This window comes from Lissotriton helveticus, chromosome 11 (genome assembly GCF_964261635.1).
Source record: "Lissotriton helveticus chromosome 11, aLisHel1.1, whole genome shotgun sequence".
In the NCBI taxonomy this organism is placed as follows: Eukaryota; Metazoa; Chordata; class Amphibia; order Caudata; family Salamandridae; genus Lissotriton; species Lissotriton helveticus.
Window position 1 is genome coordinate 4,549,895 of NC_136072.1, and position 27,801 is coordinate 4,577,695.

Sequence of the window (27,801 nt, forward strand, 5' to 3'; positions counted from 1 at the left end):
GTTTCACAAACCAGGAGTCTCTTATCATATAGTTCCTTGGAATTATCATGAACAAGGATTAACAGCCTGATTCATCATTCTCCCGTTTTGCGAGCCCCTAATAGCGATTCATAACGAATCGCTATTAAGGACTTGCAAAACGGGATTCATGTAGAAATTGCATAAAGAAATGCAATTCCTACACATTCCTTATTTGCGATTAGCAAATTGCTAATCGCAAATAAGGAATAACTCCCCATCCATTCCTATGGGCCAAAAGGCCCATAGGAATGAATGGGGAGTATTCCTTATTTGCGATTAGCAATTTGCTAATCGCAAATTAGATAGCGATTTAAAGGGTGCCAGGGGTGTCCAACGGACACCCTGTAGCACCCCTTAAATGCAAATTGAAACAGGTGTTGCGCACACACATGTCCAAAGGACATGTGTGTGTGCAACATGCAACTTAGAAAAATGCTTTTAAAAGCATTTTTCTAAGTTTTCGCTATTTACCACGAGGTTTGACCTCGCGGTAAATAGCGGGCCGAAATTGCGAATTCGCAATTTTTAAATGGATGATGAATTGCATTTAAGGAATCTCAAATAGAGATTCCTTAAATGTAATTCCTCGCAAAATAGCGAAATCGCTATTACCGATTTTTGCATTTGGGATGATGAATCCCAAATGCAAAAATAGCGCTTGCAAAGGGCCAGATTCTCAGAATCTGGCCCTTTGCGAGCCGATTTCGGCTTGATGAATCAGGCTGATAGTCCTTAAGGATTTTGACCTCCCTCCCATCTCTGAAAGATTTGTAATATAGAACACCCCAGATACTAATGCCACAAAAAAAAGCCCCCATTTGAATTGGTGGACTCCGTTACGAGTGTAAAATGTGTCAAGAGCAAAGAACAACATATATATTAGGACCTTGGGGAAGTTGGGTGGTAAGGAGAATGGGGTGAACATTCCTGCCCTCCCTAGAAATGCCATCAATTCCACCCAGGATGGTAAAAGGAACTGCTCACTACCACATTTTTGTTTCTGTCCACAAAAATCCTTACAAAGGCCAATATTTGCCAACAGCTTCTTGGCTGTCACAATTAGAAGAGGTCCCTACATGAATAAAAAAATAGGGGATCTTCCATGAATCCTACTTTCACCACCTTATGAAGCATCTCTTTGGCACACGTGGCTTGACGTGTGTAGCCTGTACAGTTTTTATTACATCTATAGTTATAAATACTGATTAGGAGTTTGTTAGAAGTCTTTGTTTCAGGAAATAGAGATGCAAGTCCCTCCACAGAAGCACCATCCACTATGCCAAACTGACATGGGACTCGAGAACACCAATTAAAAACACTTTCTGCACATATCACACCACACTCTCACACTAAAACACCACAATGTCGAGGCTTTTCACAAATGTAATTTATAATTGTGAGTAACTTACATGTGCAAATTTACTCTTAAACATCTGAGTAACTTACACATTTTGGCTGTTCACAACATGTGAGTGCTAGACTTACACATCTCAACCCTCTGGTAGAGTCTAAGTTACAAGTTTAAGTTACTATTAAAAAAACTGTTGTAATTCTAGCAATACATCTGGCCAACCCCTGGCAGCACAACACCCTCCCATAATAAATAATTGAGGCGGAGCCTTAAATGTAAAGACCACAAAAGTATTAATTTCAATTAAATACTTTTGAATAAACATATAAACAAATATAATTTAATATTAAATAAATATAAAAACTGTGCTTTTTAAATTTTATTATACAATATTTTAAAAACATATTTGCATTTACAAATTACTGTAGCAATTCATTCCAATAAATGTAAGCAAAGCATTTGTAATTAAGACATACATCCCTTTAAATAATACATAATGCATACAAAATGTTTTGTGTTTTAGATGGAAATATATTTTTTTATTTCATCTTTAACCTTGGGAAAATTATTTTAATGCAATTTAATACATTGTAAATTATCAAGACTTCCCCATCCCAAAATCTTGAATTCACCCTTGTTTACAACATTACATCAGCACAAAGTTAAGCTGCAGTTATCATCAGAAAAGTCCAGGAATGTTTCCCCAATGCTGCCTTCCAGTGGCCTGCTGGCGGTGAGTGTAGCTGCTATTCTTGTTGGCTACTAAAGGTGGAGGCATCATCCAGGGTAGAAAGCTGGATTGACCCTCTCTACTAACAGCAAAAACAAGCCTTGGCTTCACGTGTCCTCTGATCATCTACCCCACTGGCATCTCAAAGGGCATATGAGATGGCCTCTACTGGAGTGACCACCAACCGACAGGGAAGGGGGCTTGTGCAGAGTGGATTGACACATCCTGACACAGAGGCTCATATCTCAGGGAATCATCTCCCTGAAGAAACAAGAGACTGTAGCGTGAGAGCAAACTCCAAATATTTGTGTCATTTTCAACAGGATGCAGTCAAGTGGAATCGCAACTCCTGGTCCCCGGGGACGTCGTCATCTTGACAGGAAAGAACTTCTTGCTGTCATGCGATGCCATCCTGATCAACGGCACATGCGTGTTAAATGAAGGCATGCTCACAGGTGAGGCCTCCAGTTCTTCTTGATAATTGCTCCTGTCACAGTGCATTCTGGGTTTATGGTGAAATGTTTCCACATGTGCATTACTTTAATTTTGTGCCTCAGATCCAGTTTTACTTCACACCAAGACACCTTTGAAGCCAGAGTTGAAACACATCTCTTGCCTGAAAAACATGTAACATAACACGTACAGCTGTTGCATATCTTGACCTGGCCATGTATGGAGATGTGGAGGTGGGCGGGATGTGAATCTGCCTCTGCAGTGGTGCAGAATCAGCCGCTCGGAGGGCCTGTTCCGCTCCCCCGCAGTTCTGGCAGCACCAGGAGCATGTCTTGGTTCTGGTACCTATAAAAATAACAATGAGCGCTGTAAGGAAACACGTATGATGACCAAGGTCCCCAAGGGTCAGTGTTGCTCCAGAGTCGGAATTGATCATCAGATCCCACGATCTGCTTGGAGTATTCGTGTGTGTTTATAAAATATAAGAACCAACTGGTGAAGTACATCATTCACTCTCAACATTCCAGACACTGCTCAGACATGTATGGATGGGAACACGTAGGATACTACATCAGGCTACAAGCACATTAACATCCTGGTCTAATAACCCTTCAATTGAAAACAAATGCTTCCTTTGAGACACAGGGTTGGGTCCACTTCAAGATAGTTGTCTATTTCCATTCTAGATTTTGGCAAGAGTTTGAAACATTTTAGAACAAAAGGGATATTGGGAAAACTATTTGTCTTGAGCTGCAATGGGGTTTGTCGGGTCAAACTAGCTTGGGGAAGGAACTTAATTAAAATGAACTCTAGGTTTTCTTTACCTTGTGGGACACAAAACGGTGATTGGTAGGAGTTTGAAATGTGAATCCTTTGTTACCTCTTTGCTACTTCTAGGGGATCATTGATTTTGTCAACTGGAGCAACAACCGGAGTACTCCGGACTCAGAGTAACGTTGTCCATATACGAGAAAAGGTCTTTGACAGAAGTCTGTTATTGACATCTAGAGGGCCTTAAAGTCATTACCTTGAATCCGTCCAGTTCCAAGTGCGACTCTCCTAAAATGTTCTCCTCTCAGTTCTCATGGTGGCGTCCATACAGCGCTTGATAAAAATAATCATTGGATTGTTGAAAGAACCAGTATTTATGCAGTACTTCCAACAGTAATATAGTGGAAACACAACACAAGAAAAATCCCAAACCAATGTAGCAAAATGGGGTAAATGTTAATAGATTATTAGACACAAAACGACTAACATCCAATCAGAACCAGAATTTTAAAATTTGAAGATAACTGGCTCCTAAAAAATTAAATCGCCAACCATGAACATCTAGTCACACAAGACTGAGTTAAAGTAAAAATAAATATGGCGACCGAGATAGAACGCATGTCAGACACCAAAAGTGGATTAGGCCCAGTTAGCACTTACTTTCAGAAAAATGTCTGAGAAGGTAAAGTTCAGTGGGGCAAGGCAAATAGTTGGTGTCCAAGGAGGAGGAGTCATTGTTGGAGAGCTGCTGGATGATGTCACAGTGAAGAGTTCTACGTTTGTGTTGGACCTGGCCCTTATTGCAGGGTTATCCCCAAACCTTTTGCCTTCTTCCTCCTATTTTTTCTGACCTGTTTTTATTGGCTTCAGTACTCTGGGAACTTTAGGTAGCGCTAACCAGTGCTAAAGTGCAAATACTCTCTCCCTAAAATGTGGTGGTGATTGGTTTATCCAAGATTGGGAAATTTGATTTACTACTATGTCCCTTGTAAAGTGCACCAGGTGTGACCATGACCTGCAAATCAAATCTACTAGTGGGCCTGCAGCACTGATTGGCCCACCCACATGGTTGTATGTCTTCACAAAGCATGACATTACTGCGCATGCATATACAACGTGCTTGTAACAGCGCAAGTGTTGTTACAACACGTTGCCACTACAACGCAAACTTTAACCACGCATATACTTTTACAGCGTATACCTTTACAACTAATTTTTTTAGTAAAAGCATGTTTTGTAATAGCATACGTGTGGTTAAAATTGTGATTGGAAAACAAGAATTTACAGTTAAATGTAAACGCTATTTATGTATACATCATAGCTTTTTATTTCCTTGTACAAAAAGTATAATTTCTTAGTAATGGCATGCATGGTAATGCATAAAAATATATGTAAAATAAAACCGAATGTACTTTTATATATGTTTTTATATATTCCACACACAATGATGTCTGTTGAAATATATAAAACCATATATATAATTTTAACAACCTCTCAACCCCTTCCCACCCTAAAATTACCCATGCCACCCCAAAACCCCTACCCACCCTAAACCCTAAAACTACCCTTGCCACCCCAAAACCCAAAGCCAGCCTAAACCCTAAAATTACCCCAGCCACACTAAAACCCATATCCACCTAAACCCTAAAATTACCCATGTCACCCCAAAACCCATACCCACCTAAACCCTAAAATTACCCATGCCACCCCAAACCCATACCCACCCTAAACCCACCCATGCCACCTAAAACCCATAATCACCCTAAACCCTAAATTGACCCATGCTACCCCAAAACCCATACCCACCCTAAACCCTAATACCGATGCCACCCCAAATCCCATCAACCCTAACACCTAACATTACCCTTACCACCCCAAAACCCATTCCCACCCTAAATCCTAAAATTACCCATGCCACCCGAAAACCCATACCCACCCCAAACCTCAAAATTACCCATACCACCCCAAAACCCATACTTACCTAATACTTACATTTGAGAAGCATATCCCATTACCATTCATGCCTTTACAATGAAAGTCGTTGTAAAGGCATCAATCAATCAAAGACATTTATAGAGCGCACTACATACCCGTAGGGTCTCAAGGCGCTGGGGGGAGGGGGGTGCCGCTACTGCTCGAACAGCCAGGTCTTCAGCTTCTTCCTGAAGGAGAGGTGGTCTTGGGTCAGGCGCAGGTCGGTCGGGAGGGAGTTCCAGGTCTTGGCGGCCAGGTAGGAGAAGGACCTTCCTCCTGTAGTCGCTCTTCGGATGCGGGGGACGGCGGCGAGGGCGTGGTTGGCTGATCGGAGGTGGCGTTGGGGCATGTAGAAGTTGATTCGGTTGTTGAGGTAGCTCGGGCCTTGGTCGTGTAGAGCTTTGTGTGCGTGGGTGAGGAGGCGGAAGGTGATTCTTTTGTTGACGGGGAGCCAATGCAGGTCTCTCAGGTGTCCGGAGATGTGGCTGGTTCGTGGGATGTCGAGGATGAGTCCGGCTGAGGCGTTCTGGATCCGCTGGAGTCTCTTCTGGAGCTTGGCGGTGGTACCGGCGTAGAGGGCGTTGCCGTAGTCCAGTCGACTGGTGACGAGGGCCTGGGTGACGGTCTTTCTGGTCTCGGTGGGGATCCACCAGAAGATCTTTCGTAGCATGCGTAGGATGTTGAAGCACGCCGAGGAGACGTTGTTGACTTGCCTGGTCATGGAGAGGGAGGAGTCCAGGATGAAGCCCAGGTTGCGTGCGTGGTCTGTCGGTTTGGGTGCGGTGCCCAGGGCGGGAGGCCACCAGGAGTCGTCCCAGGCGGAGGGTGAAGAGCCCAGGATGAGGACCTCCGTCTTGTCTGAGTTCAGTTTCAGGCGGCTGGTCGTCATCCACTCGGCTACCTCTTTCATCCCTTTGTGCAGGTTGGCTCTGGCGGCGGCGGGGTCGTTGGTCAGGGAGAGGATCAGCTGGGTGTCGTCGGCGTAGGAGATTATGCTGAGGTTGTGTTGGCGTGCGATGGCCGCGAGGGGGCTCATGTAGACGTTGAAGAGGGTGGGGCTCAGTGAGGATCCTTGAGGGACGCCGCAGATGACTTTGGTGGCCTCTGACTTGTACGGTGGTAGGCGGACTCTCTGTGTTCTCCCGTCGAGGAAGGAGATGATCCATTCCAGAGCCTTCTCCTGGATTCCGACGTTGCTGAGGCGCTGTACTAGGGTGCGGTGGCAGACAGTGTCGAATGCCGCGGAGAGGTCTAGGAGGATGAGGGCCGCTGTTTCTCCGTTGTCCATCAGGGCTCGGATGTCGTCGGTGGCGGCGATGAGGGCGGTCTCGGTGCTGTGGTTGGCTCGCAAGCCAGACTGTGAGGGGTCGAGGGATCCATTCGTCTCAAGGAGGGCGGCCAGCTGCTTGTTGACGGTCTTCTCGATGACTTTGGCTGGAAACGGGAGGAGCGAGATGGGGCGGTAATTCTTGAGTTCGGTGGGGTCCGCTGTGGGTTTCTTGAGTAGAGCGCTGAGTACGGCGTGCTTCCAGCTCTCAGGGAAGGTGGCGGTGTCGAAGGATGTGTTGATGATGTCTCGCAGGTGGGGTGCGATGACAGCGTCGGCCTTGTTGAAGACGTGGTGAGGGCAGGGGTCGGTCGGAGATCCGGAGTGGATGGAGTTCATCGTGCGGACGGTGTCTTCGGTGCTGATCGGAGTCCAGGCGCGGAGGGTGGTGGTGGGGGGTGGTGGTTCGGTCGTGGTGTGCGTTGGTTGGTTGTTGAAGCTGTTGTGTATGTCCGCGATCTTGTCGTGGAAGTATGAGGCGAGGGAGTTGCAGAGGTCTTGCGATGGGGTGATGTCGTTGTTTCCTGCGCTGGGGTTGGATAGCTCTTTCACGATGTTGAAGAGTTCCTTGCAGTTGTGTGCGTTGTTGTCCAGTCGGTCCTTGAATGCAGTTTTCTTGGCGGCGCGGATCAGCTGGTGGTGCTTCCGGGTGGCAAGCTTGAAGGTGGTCATGTTGTCCGGTGTTGGTTCCCTTTTCCAGACTTTCTCGAGGGCTCGGCAGTTCTTCTTGGAGCTCTTGAGTTCGTCGGTGAACCATGGGGCTTTCTTGCTGCCGGGTCTGCTTGGCGGGGACCTCAGCGGGGCGAGCTCGTCCGCGCAGTTGCTGATCCACTTCCTGAGGTTGTCGGCGGCCTGGCTGGGGTTCGCTGAGCTGGCAGGAGGGTGCTGGCTCAGGGAGGTGGCGAGCTGGTCGGCTGTGATCTTGTTCCAGCTTCTGGGGGCAGCCTGTTGCTGGTGGTGGTGGGTCATCGTTCTTTTGAAGGTGAAGTGGACGCAGCTGTGGTCCGTCCATTGAAGCTCTGTGGCGTGGCTGAAGACGATGTCTGTGCTGGATGAGAAGACTGCGTCGAGTGTGTGTCCGGCGAGGTGGGTGGGGGTGGACACCAGTTGCTTGAGTCCAAGGTTGTCGAGGTTGTCGAGCAGGGTGCTGGTGTTGCGGTCGTTGTTGTTCTCCAGGTGGAAGTTGAGATCCCCCAGGAGGATGTAGTCAGCGGAGGGGAGGGCATGCGGGCTGATGAAGTCGGCGATGTCCTCGCTGAATTGTGTGCGTGGTCCCGGAGGTCGGTAGATCAGGGTGCCTCTGAGGGTGGTCTTCGGGTCGGTGTGGATCTGGAAGTGCAGGTGTTCGGCGGTGGTCAGGGTGTTGTCGGTGCTGGTCGTGATCCGGATGGTGTTCCTGTGGATGATGGCGATGCCTCCTCCCATCTGGTTGGCGGTGCGATCCCTCCGGGTGATCTTGTAGCCCTCTGGGATGGCGATGGCGATGTCGGGAGCTGAAGAGGCGTTCATCCAGGTCTCCGTGAGGAAGGCAACGTCAGGGGCTGTGGTGTCGAGGAGGTTCCAGAGTTCGATGGCGTGCCTGTGGACGGAGCGGGTGTTGAGGAGGATGCACTTGAGGTGGGTGCTGCTGATGTTCGACTTGGCGGGTGTTGGTGCGAGGCAGGTCCGGATGCAGGTGAACTTGCAGGCGTGGCAGCTGAAGGGTCCGTGGGTGCGTCGTGGTGTGGCTTGGTAGCATCCTGGGTGTCGACCGGCGTTGAGTGCGCTGAGGTGGGCGGCGGTGTACGTCAGGCGGGTCGGTCGGGGTCCTCGTGGGCCAGGGGTCCTGGCACTGGGCGCGGTCCAGGCGCGGACGGGCGTAGACGGGCTTACCCGCCTGCTGCGCGTTCGCACGGTCGCCATATATGGCGAAGTGCGCGGGGGGCGGAGCAGCTGGGAGGCGGGAGCGGGGAGGGTACAGAAGGCAAAAGGGGCGGGGTTAGCGGCGGTGGCGGGAAGCGGGGAGGGATACAGAGGGACGGAAATACAATTATACCAATCTAAACAAAAATGACAATAATACAATACTAATACAATAATACAATTCTAAGCAAGGCTAACAATACTGACAGCAGGGCACAGGGGGAGAAGCGGCGCCCAGGAGCGATCACGGACCACGCCGCTCGAAGGAGGGGGCGTGGTCACGCGGCGGCAGCCGGACAGCGAGGCAGTAAGGCGGAGGGGGCACACGCAGCAGCTGGTGGCCGTGCGGCGCGGGGGTGTCCTACAAGTAGGTCACACTCACCTGCGTCGCACGGTCGCCATATATGGCCAAGTGCGCGGGGGGGCGGAGCAGCTGGGAGGCGGGAGCGGGGAGGGTACAGAAGGCAAAAGGGGCGGGGTTAGCGGCGGTGGCGGGAAGCGGGGAGGGATACAGAGGGACGGAAATACAATTATACCAATCTAAACAAAAATGACAATAATACAATACTAATACAATAATACAATTCTAAGCAAGGCTAACAATACTGACAGCAGGGCACAGGGGGAGAAGCGGCGCCCAGGAGCGATCACGGACCACGCCGCTCGAAGGAGGGGGCGTGGTCACGCGGCGGCAGCCGGACAGCGAGGCAGTAAGGCGGAGGGGGCACACGCAGCAGCTGGTGGCCGTGCGGCGCGGGGGTGTCCTACAAGTATTCTTAAGGCCTATGCATTGTAAAAAATTGTGTTGTGATGGTCATGCATTGTTACAACGCAAGTGGGGTAACAGCTGGGATGTAATGGCTGTTCTCCCACCCACATGAGTAGTCCTGCAAACATGTCTCAGGTCTGCCACTGCAGTGTAAGTGAGTGCAGTTTTAAACTGCCATTTATACCTTGTAAGTGCGCCCAGTTGCCAGGCCCAAACCTTCACTTTTATGACATGTAAGGCACTCCTAAGGCGGGCTCAAGGTAGCCCCATGGACAGGGTGCAGTGTATTTAAAAGGTAGGGCATGTAGTGGCGTGTTTTACATGTCCTAATGGTGAAATACTGCTAATTTAATTTTTCACTATTGCAAGGCCTATCTCTCCCATGGGGTAACATGGGGATTGCCTTGAAATATCTTTTAAGTGTCATTTCCCATTGGGAGCAGATTGAGAATTGGAGTCTTTGAACTCACAATTTAAATATACATCTTTTGGTGAAGTTGGTTTTTAACTTGCATGTTTGAAAATGCCACTTTTAGAAGGTGGACATTTTCTTGCTTAACCATTCTGTGCCTCTGCCTGTCTGTAGAAAACCCGTCTGGGACGGGTTGACTTACAGTTGGGCTCTTGTGCATTCATTCTAGGCAAAACATTCACCCCCAGTCAAGAGATCTGGGTTAAATCATCATTCTTTTGCTCACCATGCCATCCCACTTGTGTGTCTTTTGCTGACCCTGGAGAGAGGGCCAAGTCCAACACTGCTTATGCTGTGGCACACCACTAAATCAATTTTAGTATCACATGAACACAATTGTTGTATGGCGTTTTAGGATCCGAGTGAATTTTCCTGAACCATGGCCTTATATAGGTACAATTCACATTGCCCTAATATAGGCATAGAAATCATACCCATATTTAGACATAGCCCATGCAGTCCAAATACAAGCATGGCTACTTCCACCCGTATCAAAAGGTCACAACGATTTCTTGGAAAATCGGCTTAAGCAGTCGGGGACCTGCCCTTGCTTGAATATTGATTTGTCCAAGAACTCATGGACTTTACAAAGAACTACTATTCCCTTGGGGTTCTTTCCTGACATTATCATGCCTGACTTTACGTCAAACTAGGCACCTTCAAGGTATAAATATGCCTTCACTTGCTCTAGCAAGACGCAGTGGTTCGGAGCAACTCAACTATCGACTTGCCCGACGCAGTTCGCTACAGCAAGTGCCAAAGGAAGCCGACCCTCCAGCTGACGCACTGATCGAGAGGCTGCATTTCTCTCGGCGAGAATCCAGCTCCAGTGTTTCCAAGCTCCCCTTGCGGGGTGTTGGGAAATCAAGTCCCGAGACAGAGATACCAGACCTCCTTCATTGTAAACTAAGGTATGGAGCTGATTAGACCCTAAGAGAAATTTGGGATAGATTCTTGGCAAATAAAACCAAACCTATGCTACACAAATACTTACCCCCTCCCGCGTACTAGACTTAGGTTAGGCGTATTTTAGAAGCACCAGTTGAGTACTTTTAGCCAGTGTTATTTATGTATGTACTTATCTATGGCTTAGAAACCACACAATGCTTTTACAGTATTATTTTATAATTCTATTCTCACTGTACGCATTATACTTTGCAGCCTGCATTACGATTGTAGCAGTTCACTTTACTTGCATGAGAAAGAAGACTGTTCAATAAATCCTTTTATTGAAAACGCCCATCTCTCTATTTCTCTTCACCTCTGTTGAAACGAAGCATGCACGACTGACTGAGTAAAATATTTATTTATTGATTCCACGACTCTGAAGATACGTTAATTCTTGGGGAAACAAAGTTGTCATGTTTATGCGGTTGTCAGAAACTAATACCTTCTTGTGTATTTGAGAACGTTTCTAGTGACCTCTGAGCTAGCTGGCACTCACTATTAAGTTTAGCATACTCGATAGAGACCTAGTCGACCTCAGTCCTACGTTTAAACTGTAGGATATCCTATTCCAATGCACAGAGCCTATTGGGAATATAGGAACTACACTACACAATGTTACTTGAGTCATCAAGTCCACATGACGAAATGTAGATATGAAGCTGTGCTAAATTTTTGTGTTTTGTGCAGTGTTGCATTTTGTGAAACTTGGTGGACTGGCCCCATGTCTACTGAGAATGGGGTTTATTGAGGAGATGGGGAATTACGTGATGCTGATAGAAATTGTTTCTGCCAATAGGACATGCAGAATGTGTTGGCGTGAGTGACCAGGATAGCGCACCTGTGGGTGACAGCACTGCCTCCTCACAGAAACCTTTACTCGTTGGGAGAATGATATTGAGATCCCACATTTTTATTTAGCTATGAAGGGGTAGTGTGTTTTCATCATAGTGTTTCACTCTCTCATACGTATCAGTGCAGAGTCAAGTTAAAGGGTTTGAACATAAGACAATTGCTCCTCTTCATTTCCCCAAAAATAACTATGTGGTAGTGACCTTCCCATAAGATAATACTGCTATTCAAATGAGTGTTTGTGGATCACGTGCCACCATTTTTGCTCGATTCCTTGGAAGCACTAACAATAAAGTGCTGGAGTACCATGAACTTTGCATTGGAAGAAAGTCTTTCTTCAGGGCTCTAAAAAGATGCTAAAGGCTTCTAAGCACAGTTTCGTCTATGTATGGGTAGAACTACTGTGATTCTAAGAGTTGTGATGAATTTTAGGACAATTTTACCTTGTCAAATATTTTAATGGCCTCTTGTCCTTTGAGCAAAAACAGTTTTTTCTCCTACAATTTAATTATTAGTAAAGGTAAAAAAAATCATAATTTTGGGAACTCTGCCAAAAAAACATTAATGTATTAATTCACTAACATTTCATCCATCGTAATTTAAGGCGAATGCATTCCTGTGACGAAAACCCAGTTACCACACCTGGATAACTCAATGCCTTGGAAGACATTTATTGGGGAAGATTATAAGAGGCACATGCTGTTCTGCGGAACCGAGGTCATCCGAGCAGAGTCAACGGGTCAGGGTCCAGCGAAGGCCGTGGTGCTGAGAACAGGTGAGTGTACGACCGATAGTGTATCTGAGGTGGCCACATCTAAAGGGAAGAGCCTCACCGAAGGCAAGAGACGAGAAGAGACCAAAATGTGACCTAGAGCTAAAGAAACAAGATCAGAAGGAGAAAGACCATCTAAAGGGATTGAGAAGAGCGGAACTCAGTCACTGAATTTAGGACCTTAAAACCATGACAAAAACTTGAAGACAAGGTAGAGAGAGTGAGAGCCTTTCATCAGTCAGAGTATGAGGAGGAAAAGGAGGAGAGAGAGGGAGTCACAGTATCATTCGTCTACCTCTTTGGCTCAACAGGGAGGTCAGGGGCTCAGCAGAGATGTCTTTGGATACATACAATACACAGAGAAGTAACCAAATGTGTTGCTTTGCCCTAAAAAATACCACTCCCACACAATGGCCCAAACACGAAGAAGCAGGAGACATAAAACACAACAACACCTAGAAAGGGGTTTCACTTTCTAAATTGAAACACACATCAAAGAGACTCTTTTTAGGATGAGGCTTGGGGTTTCATTTATGCAATGCTCTCTAACAGAAAGGCTTTCCCATATGTCACATGAACAATGTTCAAATGTATGTAGAGATATATATTCATATGCAAGCAATAATAACACTTTTGGCAACTGTAACAGTTAAATGCATGAATAATAGTAATGCAATTAATGAAAAATTACAGGATGCCCTGCAAGAAAACAGATAGATATATACACTAAATACATCAAATGATTACTTTGGATGTGCACTCTGACTCACTCACACATCACAAAGAAAACACCTCAACTGATCAAAGCCACTGGCCACACATCACAATGGCAATGATCATAACTCAAGCACTTCACCTGGCACAAACATTGTATCTTAGCCCGCTCCAGACCGGGGGATTTACAGCCGGGGTTAAGAGCCTCAGCAACCAGGGTTCCGCTGTACCAAAGTAGACGCATCCGCCCCATTCGGATTCCCAAATCCCGGTTTATAGCTTCAATTCACAGAAGATTTGAGAGTTTTTCCCTCTACACCAAGGCAACTTACTGGAATTGGCCACCGTCTAAGCAAGCATTCCAGGGCAAAAGGAGTTCCCACGTTCCCTCTGCATTCTCACATGTTCCAGGCTTTATCTTCACAAAGCTTACGAAAGCCTTCCAGGGTACATTAAACAATCTCTCCAAAAACAAAACAACCTTGAATGTGATTAACCCAAACAACTTGCAAAACTCTGCAGGCCTGTCTTTTGCACACAAAAGAGCTCAAGCAAGACAGAGTCAGAATTCAGGATGACATGAGGCCATGTCAGGGCCAATAGTAAGAACTTCATAATACTTCCCAATGTACAACACAATGCACATTTTGCACCACTGCCTATAGCATCACACACTTCATCTCTCAGTGTAGAACAAATGCAAATTTGAGCACCACTGATCATAACACTGCACTTCGAGACCAAACAGTACAGTTAGCACACCTCTTCTCTCTCTCTCTCTCTCTCTCTCTCTCTCTCTCTCTCTCTCTTCCCTCTCTCTCTCCTCTCTCTCTCTCTCTCTCTCTCTCTCTCTCTCTCTCTCTCTCTCTCTCTCTCTCTCCTCTCTCTTCTCTCTCTCTCTCTCTCTCTCTCTCTCCCTCTCTCCCTCTCTCTCTCTCTCTCTCTCTCTCTCTCTCTCTCTCTCTCTCTCTCTCCTCTCCCTCTCTCTCTCTCTCTCTCTCTCTCTCTCTCTCTCTCTCTCTCTCTCTCTCTCTCTCTCTCTCTCTCTCCCTCTCTCCCTCTCTCTCTCCCTCTCTCTCTCTCTCTCTCTCTCTCTCTCTCTCTCTCTCTCTCTCTCTCTCTCTCTCCCTCTCTCTCTCTCTCTCTCTCTCTTTCTCTCTCCCTCCTCTCCCTCTCTCTCTCCCTCTCTCTCTCTCTCTCTCTCTCTCTCTCTCTCCCTCTCTCCCTCTCTCTCTCTCTCTCTCTCTCTCACTCTCTCTCTGCCTCATCCTTTCAAATGCACATCCCACTTGTTCTGTTCTTGGCAAGCTGCTCTACTGTGACAGCTCCCACTTGAAAACTATGAAAATAAATCTTCAAGAGAAACAAGCCATATGCAGACGTACATTCATGCTAGGGTAAAGTAAAACACAAAAAGACAATGAAAATGATGGTAGTTTAAGGTCATCACGTGGTGTCAAACCATAAGAGTGCCTCTGGCACTACACCAAACCATCAAATTAGCACCGAGAATTGCCTACCAAGGGGACTCTGAGGTGGGCAGAGCTACTGCGAGCCCCACACTGACCAGGATACTGGCACTGAACCCCAGATGGAGGATGAACAGACAGAACAACAAGCAGACAATAAGAACCCTTCCTAAGCTCAGGTCATACCAGGGACCTAGAACATGTGGTCTGCACAGTATCTTCAGGGGAAACGACCTTTACAACGCGGTCGTTACACCGCAATACATTTACATCGCTGTCATTACAACGCAAGTCGTTACAACGACTTGCGCTGGATGGCACTCTAGACTAAAGAATAGTATGATTAACTATTCCAACACCTTCCCTACTGTTACACACACTGGAGTTGGAATAGTAAATCATACTATTCCTAAGTCCAGCGTCTCAAGCGCAAGTTGTTGTAATGACTGGCGTTGTAATAATCGCGATGTAACGTACCTCTATCTAAATGATCGTGTTGTAACGTTACATATTCTATCTTCAGTCATGCTCTCTATGCTCCTCCCACTAACGCATGTGTAATTACTCCCTGTGGGGCAACCAGATGCTTTCCCGAATTAACAACAGGTTCTAACAGTTCCATTCCATTAACTTAGATTTAAAATTCCCCAAAAGTTGTTTACTCTGAACTGGCCATATATGTTAAGAATTGTTTTCTGAATTTTATTTACTATCATGTGCAACAAAATCCTTCTTCAGGCAGCATTACAATCCAGAGATTTCAAATCGGTATTTAATCATTTTCAACACAAATTGCTACCCCTTCTCTGTACTTAAGGGAAGGAGGAAAGAAAATATTACCACCCAGTAACCACAAAATATAATGAGATCCAATTAATAAAACCATATTCATTCTCCTCTCTGTCAAATTAGTAAGCAAAATGTGATATGTAATATCAGGTGGAAGATGATTTACAACATTTTTGATTGCATTTGTTTCATTAAGGGTGAGGCCGGGAGCACTGCATGTGATGTGCGAGTTATGGTTTGTGTGGCTGCTGTGTGTGTTATGGATTATGCGCCTAACCATTAACTTGCTAATTTCAGTCGTTCTTTTGGTTTTAATTCTTAACCATAACTGTCCTTTAAACTGTGTTTGAGGTGAATTCAACGTTTTTTTTTAATCACGTGTTAAAGGTGTATATTATGGCCAACCATACCTTCACTGTAACATTTTTTTTCAGTTAAAATAGAATATTTAAAATGTGGATCTTTGCTCTAAATACTCCACATTCTATTAGTAATTGAATATTGGCGCAGCTGTATGAGGTGCTAGATAAGAAGTCATTGATCGAATGAGAAGAAAGATTTCAAGGCTGGGAAGAAGATCATATAACATTATCAAAGGACGAAAATTTATGAAATAAAGCACAAGCTTACTGATTTATTTAACTACCACTCCAGATAAAACCACATTATTTTATGATATCATTGGAAGTATCGGGCTTCAAAAGCCACTCTACTATATGCTTTCTTCTGAGATTTCCTATTGCATGATCCCAATGTATGTTTTTTTGTGAAACTATACAATTTCCATCCACTTATTCTTTGTTCTCTTTAGGGTTCAACACGACCAAAGGGGACATGGTGAGATCCATCCTGTACCCCAAGCCGGTGAACTTCAAGCTGTACCGGGATATTGGGCGTTTCTTTATGTTTCTGATTTTTATTTCTTTGCTTGGCGTTGTGTATGCAATTGCCTGCATGGCTCCTACAGGGGTAAGTGGTGTTCCTGGCTTCCATTTTATTTCTGGTACAATAGGGGCTCTCTAAATAAGGATTTGCCATGAGATTGAATAGAAATGCTGCAAATTTCTGCAATGGGGTGGAAGTTTGAGGTTCATGACAGTGTGAGGGAACAAGGGTACATTACAGATTCTAGAAGTGTGGGTAAAGCTGTCTTCACTCTGATGAACCTTAGGTTTCTGAGGGCTTTTGCTACAGTACATATTACCCACTGTCATTGTTCACATACTTTCTGGTTCACAGTCTGTGGGCCTACGCAGAGCCTGGTATGTAGACAGCCCAGAGACGCAACTGATGGCAATTAACGCGCTCCTTTTGGAAAGTTTAGTTACTGCCGCACTACTTATGCCAGAGCAAGTGTAGGACACTCCAGAGAGCTATTCTGACATCTGAACACCATTACCTCACTAGAGTCCAAGAGGCACGTGAGCCAAAAAACTAAGGAAAATATGATTATTAATGTGGACCCCAGATAGACTTTGAACCTGATATTCCTTAGAGCCATGGTTGTCTCTTTACATCCGTGTCCTGTAGTGGCAGCACATTTCAAATAAGGCTTCTTAAGTGTGGCATCCAGACGCGTTTAGTGTAGTTGTTTTGAAGGACGACGACTGTGGAAGGATTTCCTGGTCCCACAATTAGAATGGTGGTTCTTGGATCTTTGTATGAAACATGTGTCCTTAGAGTACACTGAGGTATTGATTAGCAGGTGCACCCACTCCTGTGCACATTCACACCAACAACCTTCAATCTGAGGACTGTCACCCAAGTGGGTCTAGGCACAAACAAGAAAATATCACCAACTATGGACAGTGTCCTAAAATATTATTCCTTGAGACATTTACTTCATCAATATTTCTTTGTTTACAATTTCTGTGACACTAATCCAAACCAATTGATTTAACAAATGTGACTTTATATTGTAAATTCATTAAACGCTTTAATAAAACTAAGAACCAGTGGAGAGAAAATAATAACAAAGTTTGTCAGTGATGGGTTGTATCAAAATATTTTCATATATTTGATATCACACAAATGACATAATGTGATTGGAGCTCAATGAAAACCCAATAACACCTTAAAAAAGAGCAAACACAGTACTTTCATTGAACACTATAAAAAACATGTTTGTATTGCCTACACTGCTATTTTTTCAAATAATTAAACCAATGCAAGTACCAAACAAGCAAGAAACCATCGTAAGGCCAAGCATTCAAAATATTGATCGGTCCCAGTAGCTACAAACATAGCTTAGACATTTTTACTAAACCCCAATGTTTACTCCAAAAATAAACTTATAGACAATGCTCATTTATAAACTGCTCATGTATAAACTATTTCAAACAGCGTGTTGCTTATATTCTAAATGCATACTACATTGAATGTCTTGTGATATACCACAGTTCACTATTCAAAACACTAGGACATTTAAAATGTACTTGTACTATGAACAAATTCTCTGTTGCATCCTTGTCTTAACAGTGACAAATATTTATTATATTGCAACACAGTAAGTAATGGAAGGAATTCTGAATTAATCTCATAAATTGACAATCTCTCAGGGTGACATCCCAGTTCATAATTTTTCCCCCACCCTGCTACTCTAGACAGAGACCAGCCATTAGGAAATCAACCTTGGTCCTCTTCCAGTTGGAACAGTCCAGTTGGAAGTTCCAGACCAGGTTCTCTTCACATTGAAACACTACCACCCTGAGACTGGTTTCAGCTTACTCAGGCCTCATCAGTGAGATATGGCTTGAATACTACAGGAGCAGAGGCACCACCTCTGGATATAGATGATGCACTTAAGACTTTATGAATATTATGTGTCACTATTTAATATGTTTCATGGGTTCAGTTGTTCACCTTAAATTAATAAATGTATCTTATGCTTAGAAAAATGCTCTTCTTAGAGCAAAAACTATTTTTGGGAGTTGGCCTTTATAAATCCTGCAGAAATTATGCAAATCTATCATTGTTTATCTGACTAAGATTTATGTTTAATGTAATATTGATAATAATAAGGAATCACTTATGTCCTGTAAGTAAATACTTTAGCCCCTTTAGTAGTGAACTAAAAGAGATTAGAACAATCAAAGGGGACCAAGTGTGCAAAGGACAGCAGAGCTGATGGGGCAGTGAGATCCAGAGTTTGGATCCAGTATTAAATGTTCCTGACACTCTTGGAGCTAAGTCTAAAGCCAGGGCCACCAGGAGGTCACTGTTGAAACTCCCAGCATGAACATGATGGGCAGTGATTCTCCTGCCGGCTCCTGCAGGCATCACCTGTCCTGTTAAGAGCCACGCGGTTACATTCTGCACTCTCTGAACCCTCCACATCTGAAAGAAGGCAAAGCTGGCATAGACCGCAGTCTACGAATACCAGGAGCTCCCACTGCTATCTCTGTATTAGGAAGACGGGAGAGGGAGGGTGTGTTCCGTGTGTTCAACCAGTGGAAGCGCGTGTCCTCTGCTGCTGCTGTCTGGACTCTCAGGGTATTGCCTACATAAATTCTAAGCTTTTGACCTTGGTGGAAACTGGGATATTTTTGAGTAAAAGTTAAAGAATGGATGGTGAGGCGTATCCTGGCCGGCTTCTACCAACAAAGTAACAATTGTTGGGCATTAGCTTGGTCCATTGTCCATCATTTGACTTTGCCACTTATTCTTTGGCAAACCTAAAGAGAATGTGTCTGTTGTCCCAATAGGACCAAATCACAGGTTTGGTCAGTAAAGATGTCAAAGTAGGTCAGGTATATTAAAGAGGATTGGAGGCAATGGAGACCCCTGATGGACAGGCAGGAGTCAACTGTCTGAAGGTATAGTCGTTTAGGCTGACCTGCTGGAAGCCCTAGGTCAAGAAACACCTAAACTCAAGAGCAGCCGCTGCAGCGATCTACGAAGGAGGGCATTGTACTCCACAGGGTTGAACGCTGAAGAGAGGTCAAGCTTAAGGACGAGGTGGCCCCCCTCATCTTATGTGTCAGCCCAGAAAGCAAACCTGGAGGCCCCTCCCTTGATCACATCTGAACCCAGGCAGTTTGGGGAAAAGAATTATGGTGAGGAAGATATTATAGCTACAAAACTAGTTATTAAGAGAATTCCTACAGAAGGCATGCTGGAGTGAGGTCAGAAGATAAATCAGCGCAGAACATCTTCTGAATATCACCCACCGACCAAGGGGGTAAGAGTGGCAGGACCTTATCATGGAAAGCCCATTCTTTTCATTGCAATTACAAGTTTTTTGGTAATTGCCACATCACCAGTAATTTTCTCCTGGTTAATTTCAGCAGGTGGCGGCCATCAAATTTTACTGGCAAATTAGACCTGATAAATACTGGTGCATGCAGATCCGGTGCACAAAGCTCACAATCCGCACGTTATGCCACATCTTAAAGGGTACAACTTGTAATAGGTGATCATTTCTGCACATTTTAAATTTCAATCCCTGGGGAATGGATTTTAAGAAGAGCATCTCACTCTCAATGAGCGCGTTAGTAGGCAACACCCCTGGGGCATGAGACCCTTTGCAAACAAACGTCCAGCACATACGATAACATGGACCTCACTGGTATTTTCTCTTTTTGAGGCTACCGCTGGGGCGATCATCCTGGAGTCGCTCTGCCTCATGACCACAGGGATTTGCCCCATCCTTCCAGCAACGGTGACTGTTGGGATCCTCTACGCGCAGAGCAGGCTGAAGAAGAAGTCCGTTTTCAGTCTGAGCCCCCATCGCATCAACATGTGTGGACAGCTGAACCTCATCTGCTTCGACAAGGTGGGAATAACCTTTGCGCGTTGTTCGGTTAATGCGCGTTGTCCGCAGGTATCATGGATTACACAGGCACAGTACCTGCATGTACCATATATTACACAGGCACAGTACCTGCAGGTATTATATATTTCACAGGCCCAGTACCTGCAGGTATCATATATTACACAGGCACTGTACCTGCAGGTATCATATATTACACAGGCACTGTACCTGCATGTACCATATATTACACAGGCACAGTACCTGCAGGTATCATATATTACACAGGCACTGTACCTGCATGTACCATATATTACACAGGCACAGTACCTGCAGGTATCATATATTACACAGGCACTGTACCTGCATGTACCATATATTACACAGGCACAGTACCTGCAGGTATCATATATTACACAGGCACTGTACCTGCAGGTATCATATATTACACAGGCACTGTACCTGCATGTACCATATATTACACAGGCACAGTACCTGCAGGTATCATATATTACACAGGCACTGTACCTGCATGTACCATATATTACACAGGCACAGTACCTGCAGGTATCATATATTACACAGGCACGGTACCTGCAGTTACCTTAAAAGGCACAGTACTTGCAAGTATCATATATTACACAGGCACTGTACCTGCAGTTACCTTAAAAGGCACAGTACTTGCAAGTATCATATATTACACAGGCACAGTACCTGCAGGTATCATATATTACACAGGCACAGTACTTGCAAGTATCATATATTACACAGGTACAGTATCTGCAGGTGGAGAAGTGTGGCTCAATGGTTGGAGCGGCATACCCTGATGCAGAGGTCTAGCCCGGGACCAGGGTTCAATGCCCGCCTCGGCGGGTCTTGGGCTCAAAATTCCACAGACCTGATAATTCTCGCCCCGGTGCCTATTCCAATCATGGAGTCCCACTCTGCAACTCTGGGCAATAGCTTGCTTAACCTCCACACCGGCCCCAACAGCGCTGGGATGCCTGGCTTCACCTTGGGGGTGCCCAGGAGTGGACACCTCACAGGGGAAGCCAGGATGGGTTCCACAGCGGTATTCGTACAAGCGCCTTGAGACCCTTGCGGGCGAGTAGTGCGCTATACAAGTATCAATTTTTATTTACAATTTACAGGTATCACACACTACATGGGCACAGTACCTGCCATTTTCATATGCTACACAGCCATGGTATCTGCAAATACCATATATTACACTGGTACACTACATGCAGGTATCATAAATTACACGGGCACCTTACATGCAGATATCATAAATTACACAGGGCCTCAGTGTTTGACTGCTCTGAGGAAAGCAATTGTCTGGAGACCATTATTTTGTCCTGCTGATGGTCCTGAAAGAAAATTTCAAGCAGACCAAAACACCAGCACTGATGTGCCTTTCGCATTTCGCCTTTTGTGCAGTTAGATTTTGATTGGGCTGCCTGTGTATTAGATAGGTGGAGTCCTATATTGCTTTGTTTTTGTCTCTTGTAAGGTAGTATGTCTGCTGTGATTTATTTTATAAGAGTGTCCCTTCTTTTATCAATGCTATTGGTACACCCTGTGTAAGTACAAAAATGAAATGTTGTAGAGGTGAGCTAGGCACCCAATGTTTGCATTTGTGTGTGAATATCCATCTATCTATCTATCTATCTATCTATCTATCTATCTATCTATCTATCTATCTATCTATCTATCTATCTATCTATCTATCTATCTATCTATCTATCTATCTATCTATCTATCTATCTATCTATCTATCTATCTATCTCTCTACCTCTCTATCTATGTATCTATCTATCTATCTCTCTACCTATCTATCTATCTATCTATCTATCTATCTATCTATCTATCTATCTATCTATCTATCTATCTATCTATCTATCTATCTATCTATCTATCTATCTATCTATCTATCTATCTCTCTATCTCTCTATCTATCTATCTATCTATCTATCTATCTATCTATCTATCTCTCTCTCTCTCTATCTATCTCTATCTATCTATCTATGTATCTATGTATCTATCTATCTATCTCTATCTCTATCTCTATCTCTATCTCTATCTCTATCTCTATCTCTATCTATCTATCTATCTATCTATCTATCTATCTATCTATCTATCTATCTATCTACCTCTCTATCTATCTATCTATCTATCTACTGAAATGTATGTATTTCTAGCAGAGTTTTTAAGCATAGGATTAGAAAAGTGCCATTCACACAAGCTAGAGAGTGACACATCTTTTCACGTTTTCTATAGCAAAGTCTCTAAGCACTGGGTTAGTAAGTGCCATCTAAGCAGAGATGAAAAATAGCAAACGCCTTCTACCATTCCAGGCACAATATTACAGCTTTGCATTGGTAAAATACCATCCAAGACTAGAATGAAGGAATACAACCCCCTGACACATGTTTCACTCTTATTAGAGCTCATCTTTCATCTTTGAGGTACGGCTTTGTCGAGACACAATAGAGCAACATTTTGGCTATATATATATATATATATATATATGTATCATACTAAAAAAAAACAAGGTTAAAGTCAAAATTCACTGGAAAAACGAACTGTAAAAGTGATGTTATAGTTAGCTGTTGCAATGAGACGCGCTAACATAAACCCAAAAGCTACTGAAATTCGCCAGTTATAGTTTAGCGAACTGACTGTAACTTGTGTCCCTGCCATACACTGGTTATGACCTCACATATTACAGGGAAGTCTTTACATTCAACAGTTCCATCAAGAGACACCGATTTGAGGTATAGTAAACTTATACATATCCAATGATGTTTGTCTTGTCAATAATGTGGTCACTGATGTTTTTGCTGCAACATTTTTGCAGTATTATATATTTAAATTTGGAGACTCCGGTCCCATTCCATTTAGATGCCAGCTTTCTAAGCGCTTTGTGCTTGTGGTGTCACAGTGATGTTTCTACAGCATAAAACATGCTAGGATGTGTTTTTTACCCCACTTGAGTCTTTAAATGCATCCCAGGGATACTGAAACAGATGCACTAGACATGTATAGTTTAAACAGTCTATATTGAGGAAACACATCCCTGCTTAACACTATCTTCATGATGCATTGGGTATCAGCTCCATTGTTAGACGCTGTTGTTAGGTTGTTTTTCACTGACCCATGTTGAAAGCTGCATCATGGAGAGCACAGAGTCTAGCCCCCTTTTCGCATTTATGTTAAAGGAGACATCTTGTTAAAATATTGGAAACACCAGTGTGGTCCTTCGCCTTGGAAAAGGTTCTTGCACACTGCTTGACAATTCAGCAATACAGCTTGAGAGCAGTGACACCTCCCAGGAAGATCTGTGAGAGACTGCAGGGCACAGAAGCTCCTCTCACAATGCGGTAGCTCAGTGGGTTGATGCGCTTGCATCCTGGCTTGCTCTCCAGTCCATTCCATCTCCTCCCACCTGTTCCAGCTATCCCACTCCACCTGTCTCTCTACTTCTCACACTCTTTGCTGGTAGCTTCTTAGAGGCCTGCAGTCCTTTCCTAAGTCCCATGTCCATTCCTGAAGGAGCTCTGCCCTCCCTGGGGGAGCCCACCTCAAGAGAGGGCACTGCCCTCCCCCTGGAGCTCTGTCCTCACCTCCAAGATCTCTCTCCTCACTTCTTGGACTCTGTCCTCTCAGCTCTTGACAGCAGAATACAAACACCTTTAGGCAGACCCCCTTCTGCCTCCTGCATGAAAGTGTTTGGGGAGAGATTGTAGAATTTGTGCCACCGTGGGGGCAGAAGGCATTTGTTATTCAACCTTCAATTCATCTAGACCCAGAGAGTAGGAGGTTAAGTATCTTTGCATCACTCTTCACCCATCGGAAAGTGTTTACTTGTTAGGATCCTCCTCATTTATTCAAAATAATGCTATCTATGTGTAGCTGAAGGGCATTCTGCAACTGCCTCAGTCTCCCTTTGGTGAAAGATGTTCCATGTCTGCTACTCACTAACCTGAACTCTGCATTTCTTTGTGTTTAGACTGGCACTCTGACAGAAGATGGGCTGGATCTTCTGGGGATAGTTCCTGCAGGTGGAGACAGGTACACACCTTTATTGACACTGTGCTGGATTGTAAACATAGTTTAGAATGCTATGACCTGAGAAGACTTTCTGCTGTCCTCATAAACATGGGTCATGTGACATGGCTCCAGTTCACCGTAGTGTATAGTAGTGAGGAAGGCAGAGACGGGGGCTGTCAACCATCCTACTTCAGACGCGTGCAGTGTGTCTCAGGAGGAGGCAAGACTGGCTGGGATGGGGGATTTAGGAAGCAATGGGTGCAAGGAGTTATGTGGCTTGTTGTGGCAGAGACTTCCAACTGCAACAGGGTTCCCAAGAAGGTCTAAATCTTGTTGGGTCTGGTGCAGTCATATGTTGAGAACGCAGGCGTTAGATGACACATTGGTCCTTTTCTTGTAGTTTATCTTTTGATAACCTCGTGTAAGGTACTAAAAACTGGTCTTTTCATGAAGTGTTGCAAGTTCATCACCTTATTGCTGTGAATAAAGTATCTGCTAACACTACACAGATGCTGCCTCCTTCAACACCCTTTCCCTTATGCCACAGATGTCTCAGATGGTGTGAGGTAAATGACAGCAGCATGGAAAATCTGTCCTCTTATCAATGACATAGGTCTTTTGCTCAATCAGTTTTTCTCTTATCCCGTAATCAAAATAGTTGACAAATGATTGTTGATTTGATTAAGGTTAAATTTGGCTTCATCTACAGCGTGCCTAATTTTGGGTACATTCTTTACTCAGAAAAGTTTAAAACTGGAATTCATGCACTTTCACGCTCTCCTGTAAAGGGATGTATCAATCCCAGAGCTGACCGTCCCAGAAGGTCCTTCAAGCTTACAGTGCATTCGTAGCCAGATCACCCCTGTCACTGAGATTAGGCAAACAATAGTGTAACGCAACATGATGGGTCCCCCGACAGAACGTGGTGAGAGGCGCTGGACACTCCCACTTCTCACAGATATTAACAGACTATGGGCTGAATGGGGGGAACCATAAAGAGTGTGCCCCCCCCCAGCACTCCAGGGACCTGTGTTAGGCACTTGCAGCCAAAAGGCACCAAACAGCAAACCGAAACAATATTGTAAATATGCTTGGGACCTTTTATAAACTATTATTTATTATGTAGGAGCAAAGGAAATTAGCCTACGTGTATGTTTTCATTTAAAGACTTCAAAAAACAAATAGGTTACAACGTATAGGAGGGAAGTACTAGAAAGTCCATCCAGAAGTTGAAAGATTTACACTACTCCTGACAAACAAAAGATTAAAGCTGATTAGGCTTAAAACAATCTGTGGTCACTCCACCTTCCTAAGCCTAAAGACAAATCTCTATTTCTTCTGGGAATGTGGCAGAGGGAACGGCAATGGGAATTTGCTGCAACAATACCTTAATATTGGCAGATTTGTTTTTAAAAAATTCCATCATGGAAACATGACAGAAATGGAAGAGGAAGCACAAGACAACCATCCCTCCCTTCTATAGAACCAAAGGCAATGATTGAGGGGGGGGGGGGGAGTGGAAACTGGAAATGTGCCTGATAATAAGAGATGCATTTGCAGTGCCTGCATATAGTGATTTAAATTCTACCACTAGCAATCGCTGTTGATGAAAATTCTAAATATGGAATTGACTATTGCCAGCCAAATCAGTCATTTGTGCTAAAATAAAGCATGCAGGCTTTTTGAAAAGCCCAAACAATAGCAAACACATCTACATTTGGAAAATGTTCCTGGAGCCTGGTGGCTGGCAAATGTTCCTGCAGCATGGTGGCCGAAATGCAAAATCCAAAGCCAAACTCTAAATCAGTCTCATAATCTCACTTTGCCATTCGCTTTCTTTGCTACCACAAGAGGTGCTAACCATGATGATGTCATAGGTTCGGTATTGGGTATTTTATAGTGTTTGTGTGACCATAGTCACTTCTTCCTCTAGACAAACAAGAATGCAAGTCATTTTTATGCGGACAGAACCTCCTATTTGTTTCTGTTATCTTTGAACACAGCACCTAAACATCTGCATAGGCTGTCAATTCACCACGAGTAACCTCTTCTCCCCCTACTGGGGATAATGATGAATATAAAGAGTGGATTGTTGTTATCTTTTTATTTTTGATCTGCTTCTTCTTCCCAATAACTCTTTCATTCATAGACGTGATTAACTCACATTGAGAAAAATGAATGAATTCTTTCAGGGGCTGCTCTAACACTGCTTATCTTGGTTTCTCCACCGCTACACCTTAATAGGTTGGTTTTCTCCAGAGGTTGGCGGTCTTTGTTCACTACCACTGCTCAATATATTGTTTTCTGTTAGGGAGTGCTGGCTCCTGTTAGAATTAAAAATCAAGAAATTAAAGAATAATCGGACTCTCTGGCCTTGACATAAAATTTGTTCTGTAATTGTAATATTTCATTAACAAAACCTAAACATTCTGAAATTAACAGTGACAACTACCCATCATCTATTAGACAAGGCTCAACAGCGCAGATCAAAAATCTATATGAACTCTTCCAGAATTGTACCTGCTGCACTTTCCACTAACTACATCCTTTTAGCTCTAAGAGGAGCTGAAGCACATTAGGCGCCAGGTACAAGTTGCCAGATCCCATTTAACGGCTCTTATGAAAAAAAGTACCAATTGAGTTTGGAAATGCTGAAATATGGCATTTCTAGGCAGATATGAGGGACTGTTCTTTGTTAAATAAGTGATATTGTTTTTCATCATATGACATTTTAATCGCTGGGAATTATCCAGTTTTCAGAAGATGTTCCGATTCGCCCCTGGGGCCTCCCTACCTTGGGGACCTGTCTTTGGGTCCATGGTGAGCTGTCACTCCCTGATCTTCCTAGATGGCCGGCTGCAGGGGGACCCTCTGGACCTGAAGATGTTTGAAGCCACTGGCTGGGTGAGTTCTAGCTTGTAATGTGAAATTGAAATGGTCTGAGTGGATAGGGTTTCATTTTTATTTATCTATGGCAGAGGACACATATGTCATTGAAAGTTCAACATTCTTTCACATGATTACATCACTCTAAAACCTGTTTATAAATGAATGTCTCCCGGTGGCCAAAGGCCTCCAACAATGTTCATATTGCAGCTCGTTGTAGCATTTGGATTGCTAAGTATTGCCAATCATCATGCCAGGCTCAGAAATGGAGCTAGAATGTAATTTGAATTCATTCTTCATCCATGAACAGGGGTTTAGTAAGACATTGGCTGGCTGTACTCTGCTCTGCCGGGGCAGAAGAGGTTTGTACTGCCCTGCACTGGTAAACTGCAGCCCACCTTAGTTAGAGCTCTCGGCCAGACAGGCAATGACCTCTCTACATTCAGAGGAGCCACCCCCCCAGCAGCTTCTCTGAATATATTCTTGATGATCTGTATGAATGCCATTTTCAGTGTGCCTGCAACAAAGATATGTTGTTTTTTAAAAACAAATTCCTAAAGAGGTTGCTTGTTTTTGAGAACCAAATGTCTCTGATACACTAGGAGCTTTCTCTAAGTGTGTAGGGCCATTAATGTTTTTCCTGTTTGGCCCTAGAAAGCATTTCCTGTCACTCACTGGAGGTTCCAAACAGGAAGACATGCATTGGCAAAGCTAAAATGTCTGGCCAGAGTACACTGGTGTGATAATTTATTTTTATTAATACGCCACACAAAGAAACAGAAGAAAAAAAAACATGTTGCT

At 44.3% G+C, this 27,801-nt stretch overlaps 1 protein-coding gene across 1 annotated transcript in view; it reads left to right on the plus strand.

Annotated features, from left to right (window-relative positions):
- The window catches only part of LOC144792953 (putative cation-transporting ATPase 13A4), a 254,179-nt gene that overhangs the window by 80,298 nt on the left and 146,080 nt on the right, over nucleotides 1-27,801 (plus strand). The window contains exons 9-14 of the mRNA XM_078668165.1: nucleotides 2,426-2,557; nucleotides 12,172-12,342; nucleotides 16,123-16,280; nucleotides 19,897-20,085; nucleotides 24,074-24,135; nucleotides 26,868-27,018. Coding sequence (XP_078524291.1) covers nucleotides 2,426-2,557; nucleotides 12,172-12,342; nucleotides 16,123-16,280; nucleotides 19,897-20,085; nucleotides 24,074-24,135; nucleotides 26,868-27,018 — 863 coding nt within the window. The remainder of the gene's footprint in view (nucleotides 1-2,425; nucleotides 2,558-12,171; nucleotides 12,343-16,122; nucleotides 16,281-19,896; nucleotides 20,086-24,073; nucleotides 24,136-26,867; nucleotides 27,019-27,801) is intronic.